General features: G+C 36.5%; 2 protein-coding genes across 2 annotated transcripts; one reads left to right on the top strand and one right to left on the bottom strand.

Annotated features, from left to right (window-relative positions):
- Positions 1–5,860: 5,860 nt before the first annotated feature.
- LOC100934825 (cytochrome b-c1 complex subunit 8) lies at positions 5,861–7,401 on the bottom strand. Its single transcript, XM_003756484.3, has 3 exons — positions 7,319–7,401; positions 7,061–7,233; positions 5,861–6,077 (listed from the first exon to the last, which is right to left on the bottom strand). The coding sequence occupies exons 2-3, from the start codon at positions 7,212–7,214 to the stop codon at positions 5,983–5,985; spliced, it is 249 nt and encodes an 82-aa protein (XP_003756532.1). The 5' UTR covers positions 7,215–7,233; positions 7,319–7,401; the 3' UTR covers positions 5,861–5,982.
- Positions 7,402–15,740: 8,339 nt separating this feature from the next.
- GDF9 (growth differentiation factor 9) lies at positions 15,741–18,284 on the top strand. The gene is made up of 2 exons (XM_003756483.2): positions 15,741–16,196; positions 16,970–18,284. The coding sequence occupies exons 1-2, from the start codon at positions 15,797–15,799 to the stop codon at positions 17,875–17,877; spliced, it is 1,308 nt and encodes a 435-aa protein (XP_003756531.1). The 5' UTR covers positions 15,741–15,796; the 3' UTR covers positions 17,878–18,284.
- Positions 18,285–18,778: the final 494 nt, after the last annotated feature.

The raw sequence follows: 18,778 nt of genomic DNA, 5'->3' as shown, positions 1-18,778 counted from the left end.
TTTCTTTTTAAGAAGTAATTGGGGTTAAGTGACTTGCCCAGGATAACTACAGCTAGTAGGAAGTATTAAGTGTCTATTCATCTGCAAAGTATGAAAGTTGGTCTCAAGCTCTAATGCTTCTTCTAGCTCTAAATTTATGATCCTAAGGAATCAATGGTTGGTGTTGGGTCATTTTCAGTCATGTCCAACTCCTCATGATCCCATTTGGGGTTTTCTTGACAAAGACTGGAAGAATTTGCCTTTTCTTTTTCCAGTTCATTTTACAGATAAGGAACTGAGGCAAATAGGGTTAAGTGACACATCTAATAAGTATCTGAGGCCAGATTTGAATTCCCAAAGAAGTTTTTTTTTGATTTTAGGCTCAGTGCTCTACCCATGGCACCACTTAGCTATCCCTGTCCTTGATTATCTGTGGGAGAAAATATACTTTGAAGTAACTGAGTTTGTATAACATTCTTTTTTGCTTTTTAAAGGAAGTTCTTTGGCCAAATGTTAAATAGCCATCATAGTAAGGTAGAAGAAAGCAATCTAACAATCAACAGGTTGGAAAAAAAAAAGATAGGAAATGATTTGTCGATTATGACAGATTAGACAGACATGCTATCTTTATGAGTGATAAAATAGAAATTACTTTGAATTAGTGAGAGGCCTTTATCAGTAGCTTGAAGTTACTCAATTCCTTTTCTCTACTTCTCTTATCTTCCTACTATCTTTTTCCCACTTTATCCTCTGTACCCCTAGCCAGAAAAAGTTGTCCCTTCCTCTTGCTGAGGGAATTGTGGGGATGGAATGAACCACACTGACTTCACCTTGTGACTCAGTTATGGATCTAGCTTAGTTCTCTTTCTGTTCAACTATGGAAATTATAAGAAAATTTTACTGCGTTGTTTGAACTTAGGCTGTATGCATGGGAAGCTGGACTATCTTTACCTGTTGCTTAGAAACTCTTAGTAACTTAAAAAGGCCAGGGTCTCCCACTGCATCCGAAGTTACTGCCAGTCATTCTCACCTATGTCTTGCCACTTGGGCACTGTGGCACTGAAACGATGATACTGGACGAGAGAGTGAAGCTGGTAACTTTACACAGCCCTGCCTCACTTAAATCCAATTCATCTGCAAGTCATCTCTCTCCTGAATGGCACTGGTTCTTTTAGAAAATAAAGGAAGAACAACAAGAGAATTTAATTAAGAAACAAAGTTATGCTGACCAAAAACCCAGGCAGATCCAAAAATTAATGCAGGTTTTCTCACTGATCCCGTATTGGTCAATTTTAGTACAATTCCTCTGACTAAATATAGACACTTGGAGAAGAATGGAACTTTTTTTTTCAGACTTCAAGGAATTGTACCTATTCATCTTCTCCCAAAGTGAAAAAGCTCCTAATCTTTTCTCCAATTAGAAATCAGAATCTTGAATCCTGGATAATATTTTTTTAATGCATAAAAATCTGTTTCCTCCAGCATTTGGTATCCAGTGCCAAATTTGTTATGCAATTGGCATGCATTGCTTAATAAATTGATAGAAGCTTAAACTTTTGTTTCCTCAGTTATTGCAGATTTTACCTTTCTTATTGACAATTTTAACCTCACTCATATCCCAATGCCATACAATCCTATTCATTCCAGGATCTCACTTTCCTTCGTCAATCCTTACTTTCCATGTATCTTCCATCCCTCCCTCTCAGCCCTCAAATAAGCTCTCTTCTCTATCCCAAAAAACTGCTTTCTTGACCTTACTACTTCATACTTTTATTCTTTTTTTCTTTTCTTCATTGTCAGGCTCCTAGAGAAGTACTTTCTTTTGCCCTCTTTCAATCATACAATTTCTCCCTTGGCAATCTCATTCACTTTCTATTATCTTCCTTACGTAGATGACTCTCAAATTTATATCTTTACCTCTGACCACCTCAGAGCTAATTTACATTTCTGGCTCCCTTTTGGTTTTCTTAGATATTCAGCATGTGTAAAACTGTACTTATCATTATTTGCTCTTCTCTCTACCTCTTGATATTTTTGTTGACACCAACTTTGTCGAAGATGAGTAATTTGTATTTTATTCTACAGGTAAATAGGAAACCACTGAAGATTCTTCACCACCATCAGGCTTATATCCTTGAAGTTTTCTTTCTTTTTTTTTTTTTTTTTTTTTTTTTTTTGGCTGAGGCAATTGGGCTCAAGTGACTTGCCCAGTGTCTGTGTGAGACAGGAAATGTTAAGTATCTGAGGCCAGATTTTTTTTTTTTTTTTGGAGGCCAGATTTTAACTCAGGTCCTCCTGACTGCAGGGCTGTTCCTCTATCTACTACACCAACTAGCTGCCTCCCTCCTTGAAGTATTCTTGATAATTTCCTGTCCTGAATTAAATTAACTGATTTCTTGATTCTGCTTATATAATACTCTTCCAATTCCTACTAAATGTCACTGAAAAGAGTTACACAAATGTACCTAGGCCCACTACAAATTTTTGTCTCTTTGAGCACTACCTGTTGCACAGAAATGTTTTTACTCTTCCCTAAATAAGTCTATCCCCTCTCCCACACTGGCTGTTTTAAGTCACTTCTCAAGACTATTTTCTTCACTCATTTCCTTTGGCATCTCTTTTCTTCCCCTTCTATCTTTACTTAGTGATCCCAGAAATTCCTATGGTGGTCATTTCTATGCAGATGACTTTTACATTTTAATCCTCATTTCTCTCCTGAGCTTGTCCCCATATCATCAACTGCCTGTCACCATCTCAAATACAACCCATCTAAGACAAAACTAAACATTCTACTCTACTGAACATCTCAACTCCAGACTTCCGTTTTCTCTTGAGGGAATTCAACCAGCTTTTCAGTTACTGAAACTCACGATGAAATCATTCTTGACTTCCTTCTCCTTATTAAGTCTTGTCAATTCTGCTTCCACATCTCTCACATTCTTTCTACTTCTACGTGCATCAAACTGTTTTGGGACCTTGTTTCCTCTCACCTGGACTTAGAAAGTCTCCTGTTTTCTCTGTTTACAATCTCTTCCCTCAGAGTTTACAACCTTCCTAAAGCAAAGATCTGACCATGTCATTCCTCCTTAAGAATCTTCAGTGGAATAAAATACAAATTACTCATCTTCGAATTTAAACTTATGCACAATCTAGCTCTAGACTGCCTTTCCATTTCGCATCACTCTCTTTCAAATTCAATATTCTAGCCAAACTATTCTACTACAGTTCCTGAATTTGGTATTAGTTCATTTACTATCTATGGAGACCCAATACCATACAGACATTTGCACAAGCTGCCCCCATGCCTAGAATATACTTCCTCCTGACTTTCACCTCTTTTACAAGATATGTCCCCAAGTTATATCATTGAAGATTTTTGTTGTTCAGTGTTTAGTTGTTAGACTCTGTGATCCCATTTGGATCTTGGCAAAAATACTGGAGTGGTTTATTTCTTTCTCCAGCTCATTTTATAGATGAGCAACTGAGGCAGTTAAGTGACTTGCTCAGGGTCACACAGCTAGGAAATATCTGAGGCCGAATTTGAAATCAGGACCAGCACTCTATCACACTGCATTACCTAATTGTTTTTATACTTCAAATTAAGGACTATAATTTTGATCTTAATATGACCAGTGCCAAATTCAGTATCTTGTTCAAACTATTCACTTAATCATACTAGTTAAATTGAATTGCCCTTTGCCTTCATTTCTTCATACTTAATGTCCTAGGTTTTAAGTTTCCTAATTGGTCTATTTATCTCCTTACTCATCTTTCACAATGTAGTAGTTATTGATATTTTCTCTACCAAAAAAGCTTTAATAATTCCTTACTGTTTATTCAATAACTTTTGATTCTGGTATTCAAATCCCTCTGCCATAAAGCTGCAAATTACTTTGTATCACTATCCTTTATAATCTAAAATCCAAACTGGACAACATTTTTATCATGTTCTCTTATCCTTGTATACTTTTGCTCAACATTCTCAACATCTGCAACAGATTCTCCCTTTTATTAAAGTCCAATCTCAGGTAACATCTTCCCACTAAAAAGCCTTCCTAAACCTTCCTGCCTTATCTTCCAAGGTGATAGTGATTTCTACTTCTCAAAGTTATTCTGGCATTTTTTCCAAAAACTTCCTTGCACTCATCTTTTCCCCTTTAATCAATTATTTGTGCACTTATCCTCCATTTTACATTGCAAGATGCTTGAGCAAGGCCTGTATCATATCTATTTTTCTATCTCTAGTATTGAAAGTTCAAATAAAAGACACTTCATATTTTCTGAATAAATGGTTTGAAGGTTATACCTAAATTCCCCAACTCCCAAACTTTGACTATACTGAATTAAATTCTCCAACTTTCTTCGGTCATTAGTCCAGATCAGTGTGAGACTTCTAGCCATTTTTGATCTTTTAAGCAGTTCATATTTGTTTTCTTCAATGAGGAAAAAAAGCTTGAGAAAAAATCCTTTTTACAAAAAAGATCAATCTATTAAGAACAAAGGAACTATCAGCCACTTGTCATCCATGAACAGGTCAGAATCACCTTTTTTGAAACAATGTATATAAATGCAACATGTACCAATCACATTGGGTCATAAGCATATGTCACAGCCTGTGTTATTTATCACCTTTCAAAATCAGCTTGAGGGGATGTGAGGCACCTTATCTTTCTAGACCCCAGAAAATTTGTTCAAACCATCCGAAACCAACTTGAACTAGGTAAAAGTCCTTGGGCAGTGTGCAATCTTTCCTTATATATATTGGCTCATCTCGACTGCTTACAAACATGCTCAAAATCTCATACATCTGAACTTTTACTTCATTCTATTACCCTCTTAAAATATTATCACAATTCTCCTTTTAATAACCAAATTCCTTGAAAAAACTATCTACATTCATTACCTCCACTTTTCATCTCCCATTCGCTTCTCAATTCCTTATAATCTAACTTCAACTTTATTGTACAACTTAAAGCACTCTTTCCATGCTTACCAAGCGTCTAATTGTCAAAATGAAATCTTCCATTTACCAAGGTCCTCAACCAGGAGTCATTCTCAACATTTCCCTTTTTTTCACTTTGGTAAGATGCTGTCAAGTCTTGTTGATACTTTCACATTGTCTTGTGACAGATATCTATCCTCTTTTTACTTGGTTATCAATCACTTTCAGATCTTCATTACCTCTTGCTAAACTCTAAATCAACAACCTCCTAATTGGTTTTCTTGACTCTAGTCTCAAATTCACCCTTCACACAACAAATTAATATTCCTAAAGCACAAGTCTGGTTATGTCACATTCCTCCAAATGATGCCACAAAGACTCTTTTGGGGTTCTAGGATGAATGCACAATATGGCTATAGTCTTTTTTGGAGTTAATCAGAAAACAGTCTACATTTCAGTTATATAGGCCTTTTTTATTTTCCCTGTACACAACACTGCATCTCCTACATTCATGTCTTTGCATGGGCTGTCCTACATGATTGGAAAGTATTCCTTCCTTGTCTCTACCTGATGGAATCCTTGGCTTCCTTCAGTTTCCTCTAAGGCAAGCCTATCCTAATCCCCACTTCCTATTCCTAAATTGACAACACCTGAAATTACTTAGTAGATATCTTGTATTTAACTTCCAGGTAATTCTTTCCAAAGTTCCTTGAGGTTAAGGTCTATTTTGTTTTTATAACCTTTTTATCCAGCATAGTACCTGACATATAACAGAATATTAATAAATGCTGCTAAATAGATGGTACTTGCAAAAGAAGGGAAGGGAAAGTATATCTCCCAGGTGAGGGTTCTGGAATATTTTACACAATATCATTTTTTTACTTAAAAAAAAAAAAAAAAAGAAGAAGAAAAAGAAGACAGAAGAAAAAGCCCACACTATTACAGTTTGTGAAATGTCAAGTTTATTGCATCTTCAAACTATTTTATACACTCTTCTTCTATTGGAATCACAAAAGCTGACCTCCAAGGAACCAAGACTGTTGTACTTTCCTCTGTGTTGCTTATTTGTTTTCTTCAAAATCAGCTGGCTTCTTCCTCTTTGATTTCTCAAACTCCTGCGTTCCCCAGGTATAGAGGAAGTATAAGCCTATAAATGCTTTAAGAACCAAAATCAAGAAAAAATAGTAAGCACACACAAAAGACTATTGGACCAGCAAGCAGAGTAGGTCTTTTACTTTGTTAAAGTAGCACGAAGTAATGATGACTATTGCCTGCACCAACCATTCCTAGACCTAGAAGATATTATGGAAGGTGTTACATTGTATCTATTTAACAGTTAAAAAAATATATGTTGTTCAGTCCTGTTGTGACTTGCCCAAGGTCACACAGATAAGTATCTGAGGCCAAATTTGAATTCAGGAAGATGAACCTTTCTCACTTTAGATCCAGCATTTCCACACTAAGGCTAATACGGAAATATGTTTTATGCGATATCAAATTGCTTGCCCTCTTAAACTGAAGGGAAAAGTCAGTATTTGGAAGAATTAAACAAGTGAATATTAATACATTTTAAAAAAGTAATTACGATTAAACAAAATAAATGAAAAATATATTTTAAAAGATGCTAGGACCACGTACAGTCTTCCTAGGTCAGCTTTTTATATAAATTCATTTGAAAGACCCAACTTCCTATTTCAAATTAAGTGGTCTCCAAATCTGGGATCACGCCCAGGATTTGCCATTAATTAGAATGTAGCTACAGGGCGCTTTCAGGGTTGCTGTAAGCAAAGTGCTTGGGAAACCACCCGTCCCTATATAGATGCAGACTATTGTTACTGGATGAAGGAGCCGCTTAGGCTGACTGACAGTTTCCCGCACACCGAACCCGAGCACCTTCAGCTTGTAATTTACAGGCAGTAAGCGGAGGATAAATGAGCTTCCATGCCGCTAATGGCCGTGGCACCGACAGCGGCGCGCAGAGCCGGGGTCCCCTGCTCCCTAGCTTGCCGGGGTCCCGCGGATTACACGCTTCATGACCCGAAGCTCGCGAAGCCTCCCCTGGGGAGGGAGCGAGGAGGCCGCCGCACCGGGGGCCGGCGCCCTAGCGTTCCCGCCCCCCGGGCCCGGAACCGCACTTACGAGGGGCGACCCGCAGAATGCTGTCCTGAGTCCTGCGAATCACGTTCGGGATGCCCTTGGTGAAGTAGCTGGGGAAGGCTCTCTGTTCAAACGGAGAGAGGCTGTAGGAAATGATGTGCCTCACTCGGATCAGATTCCCGAACTCGCGGCCCATCTTCGCGGCGCCTTCGGTCCTGGAGGGGCAGAAACAGTTACTGATATGGGGACCCCGGGCCCGGCGGCCGGCGCTCCCGTTCTAGAAAAGCCGCCGGCACTCACCTTCCTCAGGACGCTTTGCCCTCCAGACGGCGGCTCGGACCTCGCGACTCTTACACTTCCGGGGCAAGTAGGCGGGTGGAATAATACAACTTCCGGGAGAGACCATGTTGCAGTTCTTGCGGGGGCGGAAATGCGCCTCAAGGGTACACACCCAGCGGAAACCGAGGAGCCCAATGCGGGGAGGGTCCCGGAGTGAGAGGGAAGCTCGCGGAAGGCAGGAGAAGCTGTAATAGGCGAGGCTGGCTGTCCGCGACGGAGCCGGGATCCGTTTCCCCGAGCGTGCCCCTTTCCTCCCTGATACCTGGGAAATGCACTTGCTCTCTCCCCAGTGGCAGGAAGTAAATAAGGCCTTTTTGTATCATTCACTCACTCGCTGAGTCCCCCCATTCAGTCATTCGTTCACGCGGTTAGTAACGTCCGAGACCGAGTTTGAACTCCGAGAGGAGTCTGACTCTGGGCCTGCGCTGCACTCACTATGGCGCCACCTAGCGGAATGTATATGCTATGGTTAAGGGAGATCAAACGTACAGTAATAAATAAACAACGAAATAGGTGATGATGGACCGAGCCGCTGCACTTGGATTTTTTTGTCTCTGATTCGCAGCTCAGACCCTAGCTGTGTGACCTTGGACAAATCCTTTTACCTTTTTTTTGGCCTTAGTTTCTTTATCTCTAGAATCAACAAGTTGATCCTAGAGGAGTTCTCTTGTTATTCTATATATTAATACTATTAATATCTGTGTCTGTGTATGCACACACACACACACACACATTATACTATAGAAGAAAACACTTGGAGTCTGGAAGGAGGAGGGAGAGTTCTAATAAGCTGACAAATCTTGTGGATTTCACCGCAATATCTCTGTGGTTTTTCTATTTCACGGGCTATAGAGAGGGAAAGAGAATTATTAAGCATTTACAACTCTATATGGGGGGTTAGGTGGCTGTGGATAGAGAACTGGATTTGGCGTCTGGAAGACCTCAGTTCCAATCCAACCTCAGACACTCATTCAGAATAATTCACTCAACGCCATTTACTTCAGGTTTTTTTCATCTGTAAAATGAGCTGGAGAAGGAAATTGCAAATCATTCCGTTATCTTTGTCAAGGAAACCCCCAAAGATCATTGAAAATGATTGGACAACAATGGGAGAAGTATACGAGTACAAGCAAACGATACAATTAGGAAGGGAGCTGGGAAACTAATAGGGGAAGAAAGGTGAGGAGAATGCTTCAAGATGTAGTGAGGTCCTAGGACCTATCAAGATAAAGTAAAAGATCACCTGGCAGAGTTGGAGGAACCCAGTGGTGGAATATGGTAGAAGAGGTGGCAGAAGTTGATTGGAAAAAAGATAGTTGAGAAGGGCCAAACTCCCTCAGCCATAAGATACATTTCAACTGCAATCAATCAGTACTTGGGTAGAGTACAAATTTTCAGTAGAAAGAAAATGGCTGAAGAATAGGGTCATGGTAAGGAGAGTGCCAGGAAGTGGTATAGAAGGTTGCGCTCCAGCAAGATTCTAGTAATTACTGACCAATATATGTCCAATTCCCATCTAAGTTTTTTTGTGTGAGAATATTCCTTCTCCCTTCCCCCTTCCCCCACACACATTAAGTCTAATTTTTCAAAGCAATATTCCACAGAAGACCATATCATCAACTGTAGGAACTCTCAGTGTTGTTCTTCCCCATCCCTATGAATAAGTTGGGATGGATAAATGTCTAAGGAACTCTGTGGATCTAAACTTCTAAAACTGCTTCTGAGTTTTCACCTGTCTATAATTGGTCAGCAAGGCAGGGTGGGATGACTCAGAGCTTTGGAATATCCATTAAGTCTTAAGAGCTCAATGATCTTTTTTCTTTTTTTAACTTTCATATTTTATTATGTTCTTAAACACAGAAAATTAGCATTTCCATGTAAATAGAAGAGTGTTGTATATGAAACCATGAATCTCCATTTCATACCACTTGCTTTAAAAATAAGTGTAATCAATTACACGTTACTTTTTAAAACCTGTACTACATGTCTATTTTTTTTTACATTTCCGTCTGTTATCTTTTTTGCATTTTAATTTTTCAAGTAATAAACATTTTTAATTAATCTGTCCTCACACCTCCTCTGCCCCAATTGAAAAAAATATATATTTAAATATATTTAAAATCCCTTAACATAACAAATATATTTTTAAACCCCTCAACACATACACACACACACACTCCATCAAAATAAATACATCAATCATTTTCAAAAATAGATGTCTTTGCATTTAAAATTCATTTTAAAATTTGTTTTTCCTACAATCTTATCACTGTTTAAATTATTCTCATTTTGTGCTGGATCAGCTCATGAAGGTATTTTAGTTTCCTATGAAATTGTTCATTTAGTTATTTCTTATGTTACAACAATATTTCATTATATCCATATACCATATTTGTTAAGCCATTCCCCAATAGGACATCTCTTCCCCTTTAATTAATAAAAGGAGCTACTATAAATATATATATATATATATATATATATATATATATATATATGTACGTATATTCTTTTTCTCTTTGGTTTCCTTGGGGTGTTAGTCTAGCAATGGTATATTTGGGTCAACGGTTATGCATAGATTAGTAAATTTCTGAACATAGTTCCAAATTATTTTCCAGATTGGTTGGATTAATTCACACTTCTCCAATAGTGCTCTAGGGAAAGAGAAGAGAACAAGCACTTATGTGGCACCTACTTTGTGCCAAGCTCTGTACTCTGTAGCAAATACTTTACAAATGCAATCTTGTATGAAACTCAAAACAACCCTTTGAGGTATGTGCCATTATTATCCTTATTTTACAGTTGAGGAAACTGAGGCAAAAAAGATTTGCCCAGGATCACACAATTAGTAAGTATCTCAGACTGAACTTGCATCTTCCTAATTCCAGACCCAGTGCTTTGTGCACTATAGCACCATCTAGCAACCTCACTTGTGTATTTGTTTTCCTACAGCCCCTCTGATTTTTGTCATTTTTTTTTTTTTGTAGTCATCTTTCTTAGGCACATAATGTGATATGGAACCTCAAAATTACTTTGCTTTACATTTCTCTAGTAAGTAATGATTTAGAGGTTTTGAAAACTGCCTGTTTATTTCTTTTGACTGTTTAGCTACTGGAGAATGGCTCTTATTCCTATCATTTTGAATGAGTTCCTTTTATATCTTGGATATGAGTTTGTTGTTTTTTTTATCAGAAAAACTTGCTGCAAAGAATTTTTTCCAGCTACTATATCCCTTATGTTAATCAATCAAGAAATTTTTATTAAGCATCTACCATGTGCCACAAACTGCTGAGCTTTAGAGATACCAAAAAAAAAAAAAAAAAAAAAAAAGGCAAAAAGATAGTCTTTGCCCTCAAGGAGCTTACAATCTAATTGGGGAAACATCATGCAGACAAATATATACTAAACAAGATACATTCAGAAATAAATAGGAAATAATAAAAGGGAGGCACTAATTTTGAATATATCACATTTGTTTGTGCAAAAACTTTTAAATTTCATATAATCAACATTTTCCATTTTATCTTGTGTAATCCCATCACGTTTAGTCATAAACCCTATTCATATGTAGAAAAAGTAATTTTTTTTCTTGCTGCTGTAATTTGTTTGTGGTATGACTTTTTATATCTATTTGGAGCTATATAATAAAAAAATGTCCACTTTATCTTAAGTGATTCTAACATTCATCTAAAAATAATTTCTTTCTTGCTCTCCCAATTTGTTTATCATATGACTTTTCGTACCTGTCTTCTGCAAGAATTTAAAAATTTGTTTCATTTAAAATGTTTAAAATTATGTTTTAAAAAATGTTTCATTGGCCGTCTTTTTTTGGCATCACTATTATTAATTCTTCAACTTCCCCACATTTTCCCTCCGACCTCCCCACAATTAAAAATAAAAAGAAAGATAAAAAAGTTGTAACAAAAAAGATGTAAGCGCATCTAGCAAAATTAATTCATATAGTGGCTATGTCCAAAAATGTATCTCTTTCTACATATAGACTTGCAAAATTATTTTTCTTTACAATATTTTTATCTTGTAAAAATTATTCTCTTGGTTCTAGGTACTTAGTTTGTGCTACTTAGGATTCTCTGAAATTATTTTCCATAATTTTTTCTGTTGCAATAATATTCCATTATATTCACATATTATAACTTGTTCTGCTGTTCCCAAATGGTCCAGGAGGTGATCTAAGGCATTTCATTAAATATAGTTCCTTTCTTTTCTCCACTCTCTTTTACTTTCCCCTTTAGGATCATGAAGTTTATATGCTTGTCATTGTTCTTCTGGATTATTAACTTCTCCTTATTCCCATTTGTTGAGTTTACTATATTTTTATATAGTTTTTCAAATTGTTGAGTTTAGTATTTTTCACTCTAAAATATGTATACTCATTCAACTTTCTTTTGTCCATTTCTTCTTTTTTGTCCACATTAAGACCTTGAAAAGACACATTTCTCCTTTTCCTTTTCTGAATGTTAGCATTACATCATTATAAGCACCTTCCAACTGCTTAAATAAATTTATCTTTCTAGTTTTCTCTAGCTTTAGTATTTCAATGTTCCTACTCAGTTCTGATCTTTTCTTTTCTTTTTCTTTTTTCTTTTTTTTTTTTTTAATAACTTTTTATTGACAGAACCCATGCCAGGGTAATTTTTTACAACATTATCCCTCGCACTCACTTCTGTTCCCATTTTTCCCCTCCCTCCCTCCACCCTCTCCCCAAGATGGCAAGCAGTCCTATACATGTTAAATAGATTACAGTAGATCTTGGATACAATATATGTGTGCAGAACCGAACAGTTTTCTTGTTGCTCAGGGAGAATTGGATTTAGAAGGTATAAATAACCTGGGAAGAAGATCAAAAATGCAAGCAGTTTACATTCATTTCCTAGTGTTCTTTCTTTGGGTGTAGCTGCTTCTGTCCATCCTTGATCAATTGAATCAGTTCTGATCTTTTCATGAGAAATACTTGAAAGTACTTCTGTTAAATGGTGAGCTCTTTGAAGGCAGGAACCAAAATTTTGCCTTTCTCAGAGCCCAGTGCTTAGCACAGTTTCTGGCACTTAATATCATGCACAGCACAGTACCAGATATTAATAAATGCTTTGTGACTTGTCAAAAAAAAAAAAAAAAAAAAAAAAGACCCCTCTCTCTGCAATTACTTTTATTCCCAAATCCTGAGTGCTAAAATCAGCCTAGCAGTTGTTTTGACAATAATCAAGATAAGGTCCATTTGAATCACATATCTTACTTTTCCCAATCATATTTTTCTATGCCCCACCCCATTATCTTTAAATTCTTATTCTCACACCCAAGCAGTATGTATCCCAGTGGGATATGATGTAGGTCCTGGCCAAAACACATCACATTCTGTAATCCTATGAAGTCGATTAGATAAATTGGCAAATTTGGTTGGAACATCATTAGCATAAAGGGAAATCACATATAAACTGGAATTTAGATTGTAAAGGACTTTAAATGAACCAAAGAAGAATTCATAATTTATTATCCAGAGGCAAGGTGGAACTTATTAAACAAAAAGGGGATGGGTTAGATCTGTGCTTTACAAATATCCATTTGGCAGCTGTATGGGGATGACTTGGACAGGAAAAACTTTAATGGAGGGAAATCAATTAGGGAACTTTTGCAATATTCCAGGTGAAAGGTGATGAGGACCTGAACCAGGACAGTGGTGGGATAAATGGAGAGAAGGGGCTGAATATGGTCGATGTTGTAGAGATAGAAGTGACAAAATTTCACAATTGAGTGCTATAGATGTATGAGGTAAGGTAGGAATCAGCTACAAAAATCAGTGATAAAGTATCTAAAGGCCTCAACAGAAATACGAATGTTGGAAAAAAGGAAAGACTTTTTGAGAAAGATAATAAATTATCTTTTGACATTTGGGATATGAGAAAACTACTGAATGTCTAACTGGATATATCCAATAGGCAATTGGTAGCACAAGATTAGGGTTTAGTAGGATTATGGAGATATGAGAATCATCTGTATAGAGCTAAGAGTTAAATCCATAAAATCTGGGGAAATCTCTAAGAAAGATTAGAGAAAATAGTGCCCAGGACAGAATTGTGGAGGATATCCATGGTTAGGGTCAGAACCTGACAAAGTTGATTTAGAAGTAGCAGGCATGTAAGTAGGAGAACCATTAGGATGGTATCATGAAAATTTAGTGCTGAGGGAATATCTAGGAGAAGGTGTAGATCACCAGTATAAAATGTCATAGAGAGATCAAAAAGATTCAAAACTGAGAAAAAGGCTTTTAGATTTGGCATTTAAGAAATAATTGGTAATTTGGAAAAAGCAGTTTCAGGAAAAAGCAGTTTCAGGAAAAAGCAGAGAATGAGTAAGTTAAAAGACAGATTATAAAGGACTGAGAAGATGGAAAGGATTAGCAGTGTAGAAGCCTTTTTTTTTTTTTTTTTTTTTTTTTTTTTTTTTTTTTTTTAAAGAATTGAGATATGAGAGGAAAGAAATAGGACGAGAGCTTGAGGGGACAATTTTCCAAAGAAGATGTGAAGTAATGGGATCAAGGTGACAAGCAGAGGGATTCACTCTAACAAAGAAGGAGTTAACTTCATCAGAGAATGGAACAAAAGAGGAGAGAATGGAGTTTTGAGGTGCTGAATAGAGGAGATGGAGAAGAGGGACCTCAGTGAAAGACTAATTTCTTCCATAAAGTATAAGATGAGGTTCTCTGCTGAGAAGGAGAGGAAGTGGTGTGGAAGACTTGAGGAGAGAAAGGTAGTTTTGGGAAGTAATCACAGATTCATTAAAATACTGAAGTATTGGGTATTTTGAAGTTCTGATGGCTGGCTGTTCAAAAAACCTTCCAAATAAGTCATAACACAGTGATTTTTTATTAAAGGGGGAGGAAAATAAGGAAGGGGAAGGCAGAACTGTGATTTAATTATTCTAGGAGCATTCTGAAAAGGAGGCTCTCTCTACTAATGCAGGTAGACACCTACTCTGCAATTTATAATCTTAGGGAATTGTCTGTGTATTGAGAAGTTAAGTGATTTGCCCAACATCAGTTTATTCAGAGATGCTTCAGGAATCTGTGTCTTCTTGGCTGCAGCTTTATTTCTACGTACTATGCCCTACTGCTGCTATCACAGCATTTTATGAATATATAAATATTGATATAGCTCGATTTGATTCATAATTTTCATTGTATTAAAATTAAAAAATTTAAATTAAATTTAATATAAAATTAAATCTGCAGCCTCAAACTTTATACTACCTACAAGTGTAGGGGTTAAAATTAGAATTCATTGATTTAAAGACAAATAAATCGGCTTACCAGTGGCAGTCAATGAACTGTCAATTTGCCACAGTTTCATCAGTCTGAGTAATGCATAAACTGTTCTGTATTTTGTAGTACTGGGGTGTAATGTTTACCTTTAACTTTTTTTTTCAGGGTAGCACTGTGTGTCTCAAACTTTAACATAAGTTTTTAGAGGAGGTCCTTGACTCATTTTTAGAAACATAATATCCATTCACTTCCAAGTAAAGTACCCACTCCATTCAAAACTCAAGAGAAAATTCTCCCAGAAGGTATTCACCACCAGTTAGATGCCAAAACATAACCATGATTAAAACATAACATGATTAAAAAAATCATGCCATCTTACAGTCAAGGATTTTCAAAACCAAAAAATCTGTAACTGAGTATGCAAATACAAAAAAGAGCAATTTGGAATTTCAAAATGAATCAAAAATAAATGTAGAAAAGAAACCAGGATACTAAACCTTTTACCTAATCTAACTGGCCAGCAAATTAAGCTATCACATATTACAAATGAAAAGTTTTATGTCTAACCATGTAGGAGAATTAAGGCACCTAACAGATCTTTACTTTTTTGAAAATCAGTGAAGTAACTTTTCTGGCCAGCATGTTGACATTTAAATAGTTACTTTTGAATCGGTCTATTCTAAGTACTTGATTTCAGGGGAAAGCATTTGGAATAGATGTATAAGTCCATTAACTACCATAAACAGGATTGACATCAAAGCAGACAGAATCATCACCAATATCCATTGCTTGTCTTTTTCTTGGGCAAAAGAGTTCAAGTGTTATAATTTTTTATCAAAGTAAAATAGGGAGACCCTGATTAGAAGATCATTCTCCAGGATCTTTTATTCATTCAGGAGGCAATTACAGCACACTTGTAATTTAAAAGATTTTTCAAAAGTTTGAGGAAAGGGGAATAAAGAAGAAATAGCCAAATAAATCAATCTAATGGGACAAATTGAATATTCTAGAGCTGACAAAATTATCATCACAGCTGGGAACCCTTATCATCTAACTCCTCCCCCATCCCACCTTAAACTTTTTTAAGACAGCAGCTGGCTCCCCTCCATACTTTAGAGAGTAACCAGGCCTAGGGAGATGTGGGTCTTGTTAAGTCTCCCCAAACTATGGAAATGACCAGCCCATTCATCTTCCATTTTTGCTGTTCAGCCTGGATGTTTTTTTCCCTTAGTCTAGGGTCTCAAACCATTGAGGATGAAGCTGGATCTGTAACAAGTGGAGAAGCTTTCTTTGAGGATAAGCCCTTGTCTTGGAAGAAGCCTTTAGAAGAAGAAATTAGAGCAGGTCTCTTTCCACCCCTTCACAAGGTGTTAGTTGACCGCCATCTTCCTGGGGCACCAAGGCTACAACCTGATTCAAGAGCCCTGCATTATATGAAGAGGCTTTATAAAGCATATGTCACCAAGGAAGGAATTCCTAAGTCTGACAGAAGTCACCTCTACAACACTGTCCGTCTATTCACACCAAGTGCACAGCAACAACAGCCTTCTTGGGGCCATGTCACAGGTGTGTACCCACAGAATTTCTCAGGCTATGACTTGGGGTGGAGAGAAGGTACTATAGAAGGGAAGAAGGAAAGGTAATTGATCATACATACTGGTTCATCACAGTGCTTGATTCAGATATCAGTTGTGCAGTTTGGTATGGAAAATGGTTCCTTAAGACCCAAACATAAAGAAATACCTAATACCTATTTTTCTATCAAGAGATTCCTGTCTTTCCCTTTTTTAAAAAAAAAATTATTTTAATTTTAAATTTTCCTATGCCAATATATGTTGTAATTGCAGCCTTTTTTTTTTTTTTTTTAATCAAAGAAACCCATTTTAATAGAAAAACAAATTGGATAAAATATGCATAAAAGAATATGGCTTTTTAAGAGAAAGGAAATTTAAGGACTCAGCTAGTCCCCCCCCCCCTCCCCTTCCCCACCTTTCTAGTTTCTCTTTAATAAGATAATCTTCACTTTTAAAGTCCACCAGTCTGATTGCTTTCATTAAGCCTCAAAGGTATCAGGATTTTTCTTGGTGATTAGCTATCAAGAGTTTTGAAAATGAATATACTAATAAATGTCCTTTATCTGATCTCTATTGTGTAAGGTCATTTAGAGGGTGTCTGAATTCCCCTTCTTCCCTTACTTGAAGGGAAAACAGTATGTGTGAAATGTTAACTTTTGTTATTCTTGCTATTAGGTTGTCCATTAGACTTGATTTCTAAATGTTCTGCCTCATTAATATTGAAGCACCTGTGGTGGGTTTTGTTTTTTTTTTTCTCCCCCTTAGGAGTTCTTCAATCAATGGATCTTCTGTTTAACCTGGACCATATTACTGCCCTAGAACACTTACTCAAGTCTGTTTTGCTATATTCTTTGAAAAACTCTGTTTCTTTTTCTCCCACCATGAAGTGTATGTGCCATATAGTTGTAAAAGAACCTGAGTGTTCTAGCCCATCTTCTTTCAGGTCTCCACAGTCCTACACTTTTAATTTACAGTTTGGATTTAGAAAAAATCATAAGTGGATTGAAATAGATGTGACTACTTTGCTTCAGCCTCTAGTTGCTTCCAACAAGAAAAATATCAGCATGGCTGTGAATTTTACTTGTCTCAAAGATCAACAGAATCCAGTACAGGATGAAATATTTGACATGGCCATATTAATGTCCCCATCACTATTAGTATATCTGAATGATACCAGTGCTCAGGCTTACCATAGATGGAATTCCCTTAGATACAAAATGGAAGAAAAACTGACTTGGGACAGAAAATCTTCCCGCCATCGAAGAAATAAAGGAGTAGGAGAATCCAAAGCAAGAAATCCCAAAATACCAGTTTCTTACAACCTGAGTGAATATTTCAAGCAATTTCTGTTTCCTGAAAATGAGTGTGAGCTCCATGACTTTAAGCTGAGCTTTAGCCAGCTAAAGTGGGACAACTGGATTGTAGCACCACATAGATATAATCCTAGATACTGCAAAGGTGACTGTCCCAGGTTTGTTGGGCATCGGTATGGTTCTCCTTTCCATACTATGGTACAAAATTTAATCTATGAGAAGTTAGACTCCTCCATCCCAAAGCCTTCCTGTGTGCCTGCTAAGTACAGTCCCCTGAGTGTCTTGACTATTGAGCCTGATGGCTCTATCGCTTATAAAGAATATGAAGACATGATAGCAACAAAATGTACTTGTCGTTAGCATATTGTCTTAGGAAAAATTAAAACCCAAACAAGTTTCAGAGTTGTTCATGATAAGTTTAGCTAGGACTTCAGGCAGGCTTCATACAGTAAATTTTTGGATCCACTGATGTCTAGTTGTATAGGAAATTAATTGGGTAGATACATATTCTGATGAATAACATTGTAATAAGTGGGTTTTGGAGTACAATTTAATCTTTTTTAAAAATTACAAATGTAATATATATTTTGTAATTCTTAACATGCCTTGAGGAAGTGAATTTTTGCTTATTTTTTATTTTTAATTTTGCTTAAAGATGTATTTACCTCTGAAGTAAAAAATCCATTAGTAGAAGTGAAGACAAAAAAAAACTGATGATTCACAATGCTATAGTCTTTATGAAAGAATAAATACTTGTCAATAGCATATCTCTTCTGTATGATTTTTGTGAAACCTTTAAGAATTTTTTTTTATAATGCATATTTGGTAGAATAGTATTTGAGGTAGACATAGGTTGGGAGGGATACCATAGATAGGGTTGATAATTAGGACAAATTTGGGGTGAGGGAAAACAAGTGGAAAGCATAGAGGATTAAGTGATAATCTTCTAGAGAAGATCTAAATACTTATTTGTCTATAACTTTCCTCCACACTATTTACATTGTTACCATGAAGAATGCTGGGTAATGAAGAGATCGAGGAACTGAAATCCTAGTATAGTTTGTAGTACCTTCTATTTTATTTATTTATTTTTTTATATCTTTTTTTTATTTTTTTTTAATAGCCTTTTATTTACAGGATATATACATGGGTAACTTTACAGGATTAACAATTGCCAAACCTCTTGTTCCAATTTTTCACCTCTTACCCCCCCCCACCCCCTCCCCTAGATGGCAGGATGACCAGTAGATGTTAAATATAT

This window comes from Sarcophilus harrisii, chromosome 2 (genome assembly GCF_902635505.1).
Source record: "Sarcophilus harrisii chromosome 2, mSarHar1.11, whole genome shotgun sequence".
NCBI classification, from domain to species: Eukaryota; Metazoa; Chordata; class Mammalia; order Dasyuromorphia; family Dasyuridae; genus Sarcophilus; species Sarcophilus harrisii.
This window is presented reverse-complemented; position numbering and strand designations above follow the sequence as displayed.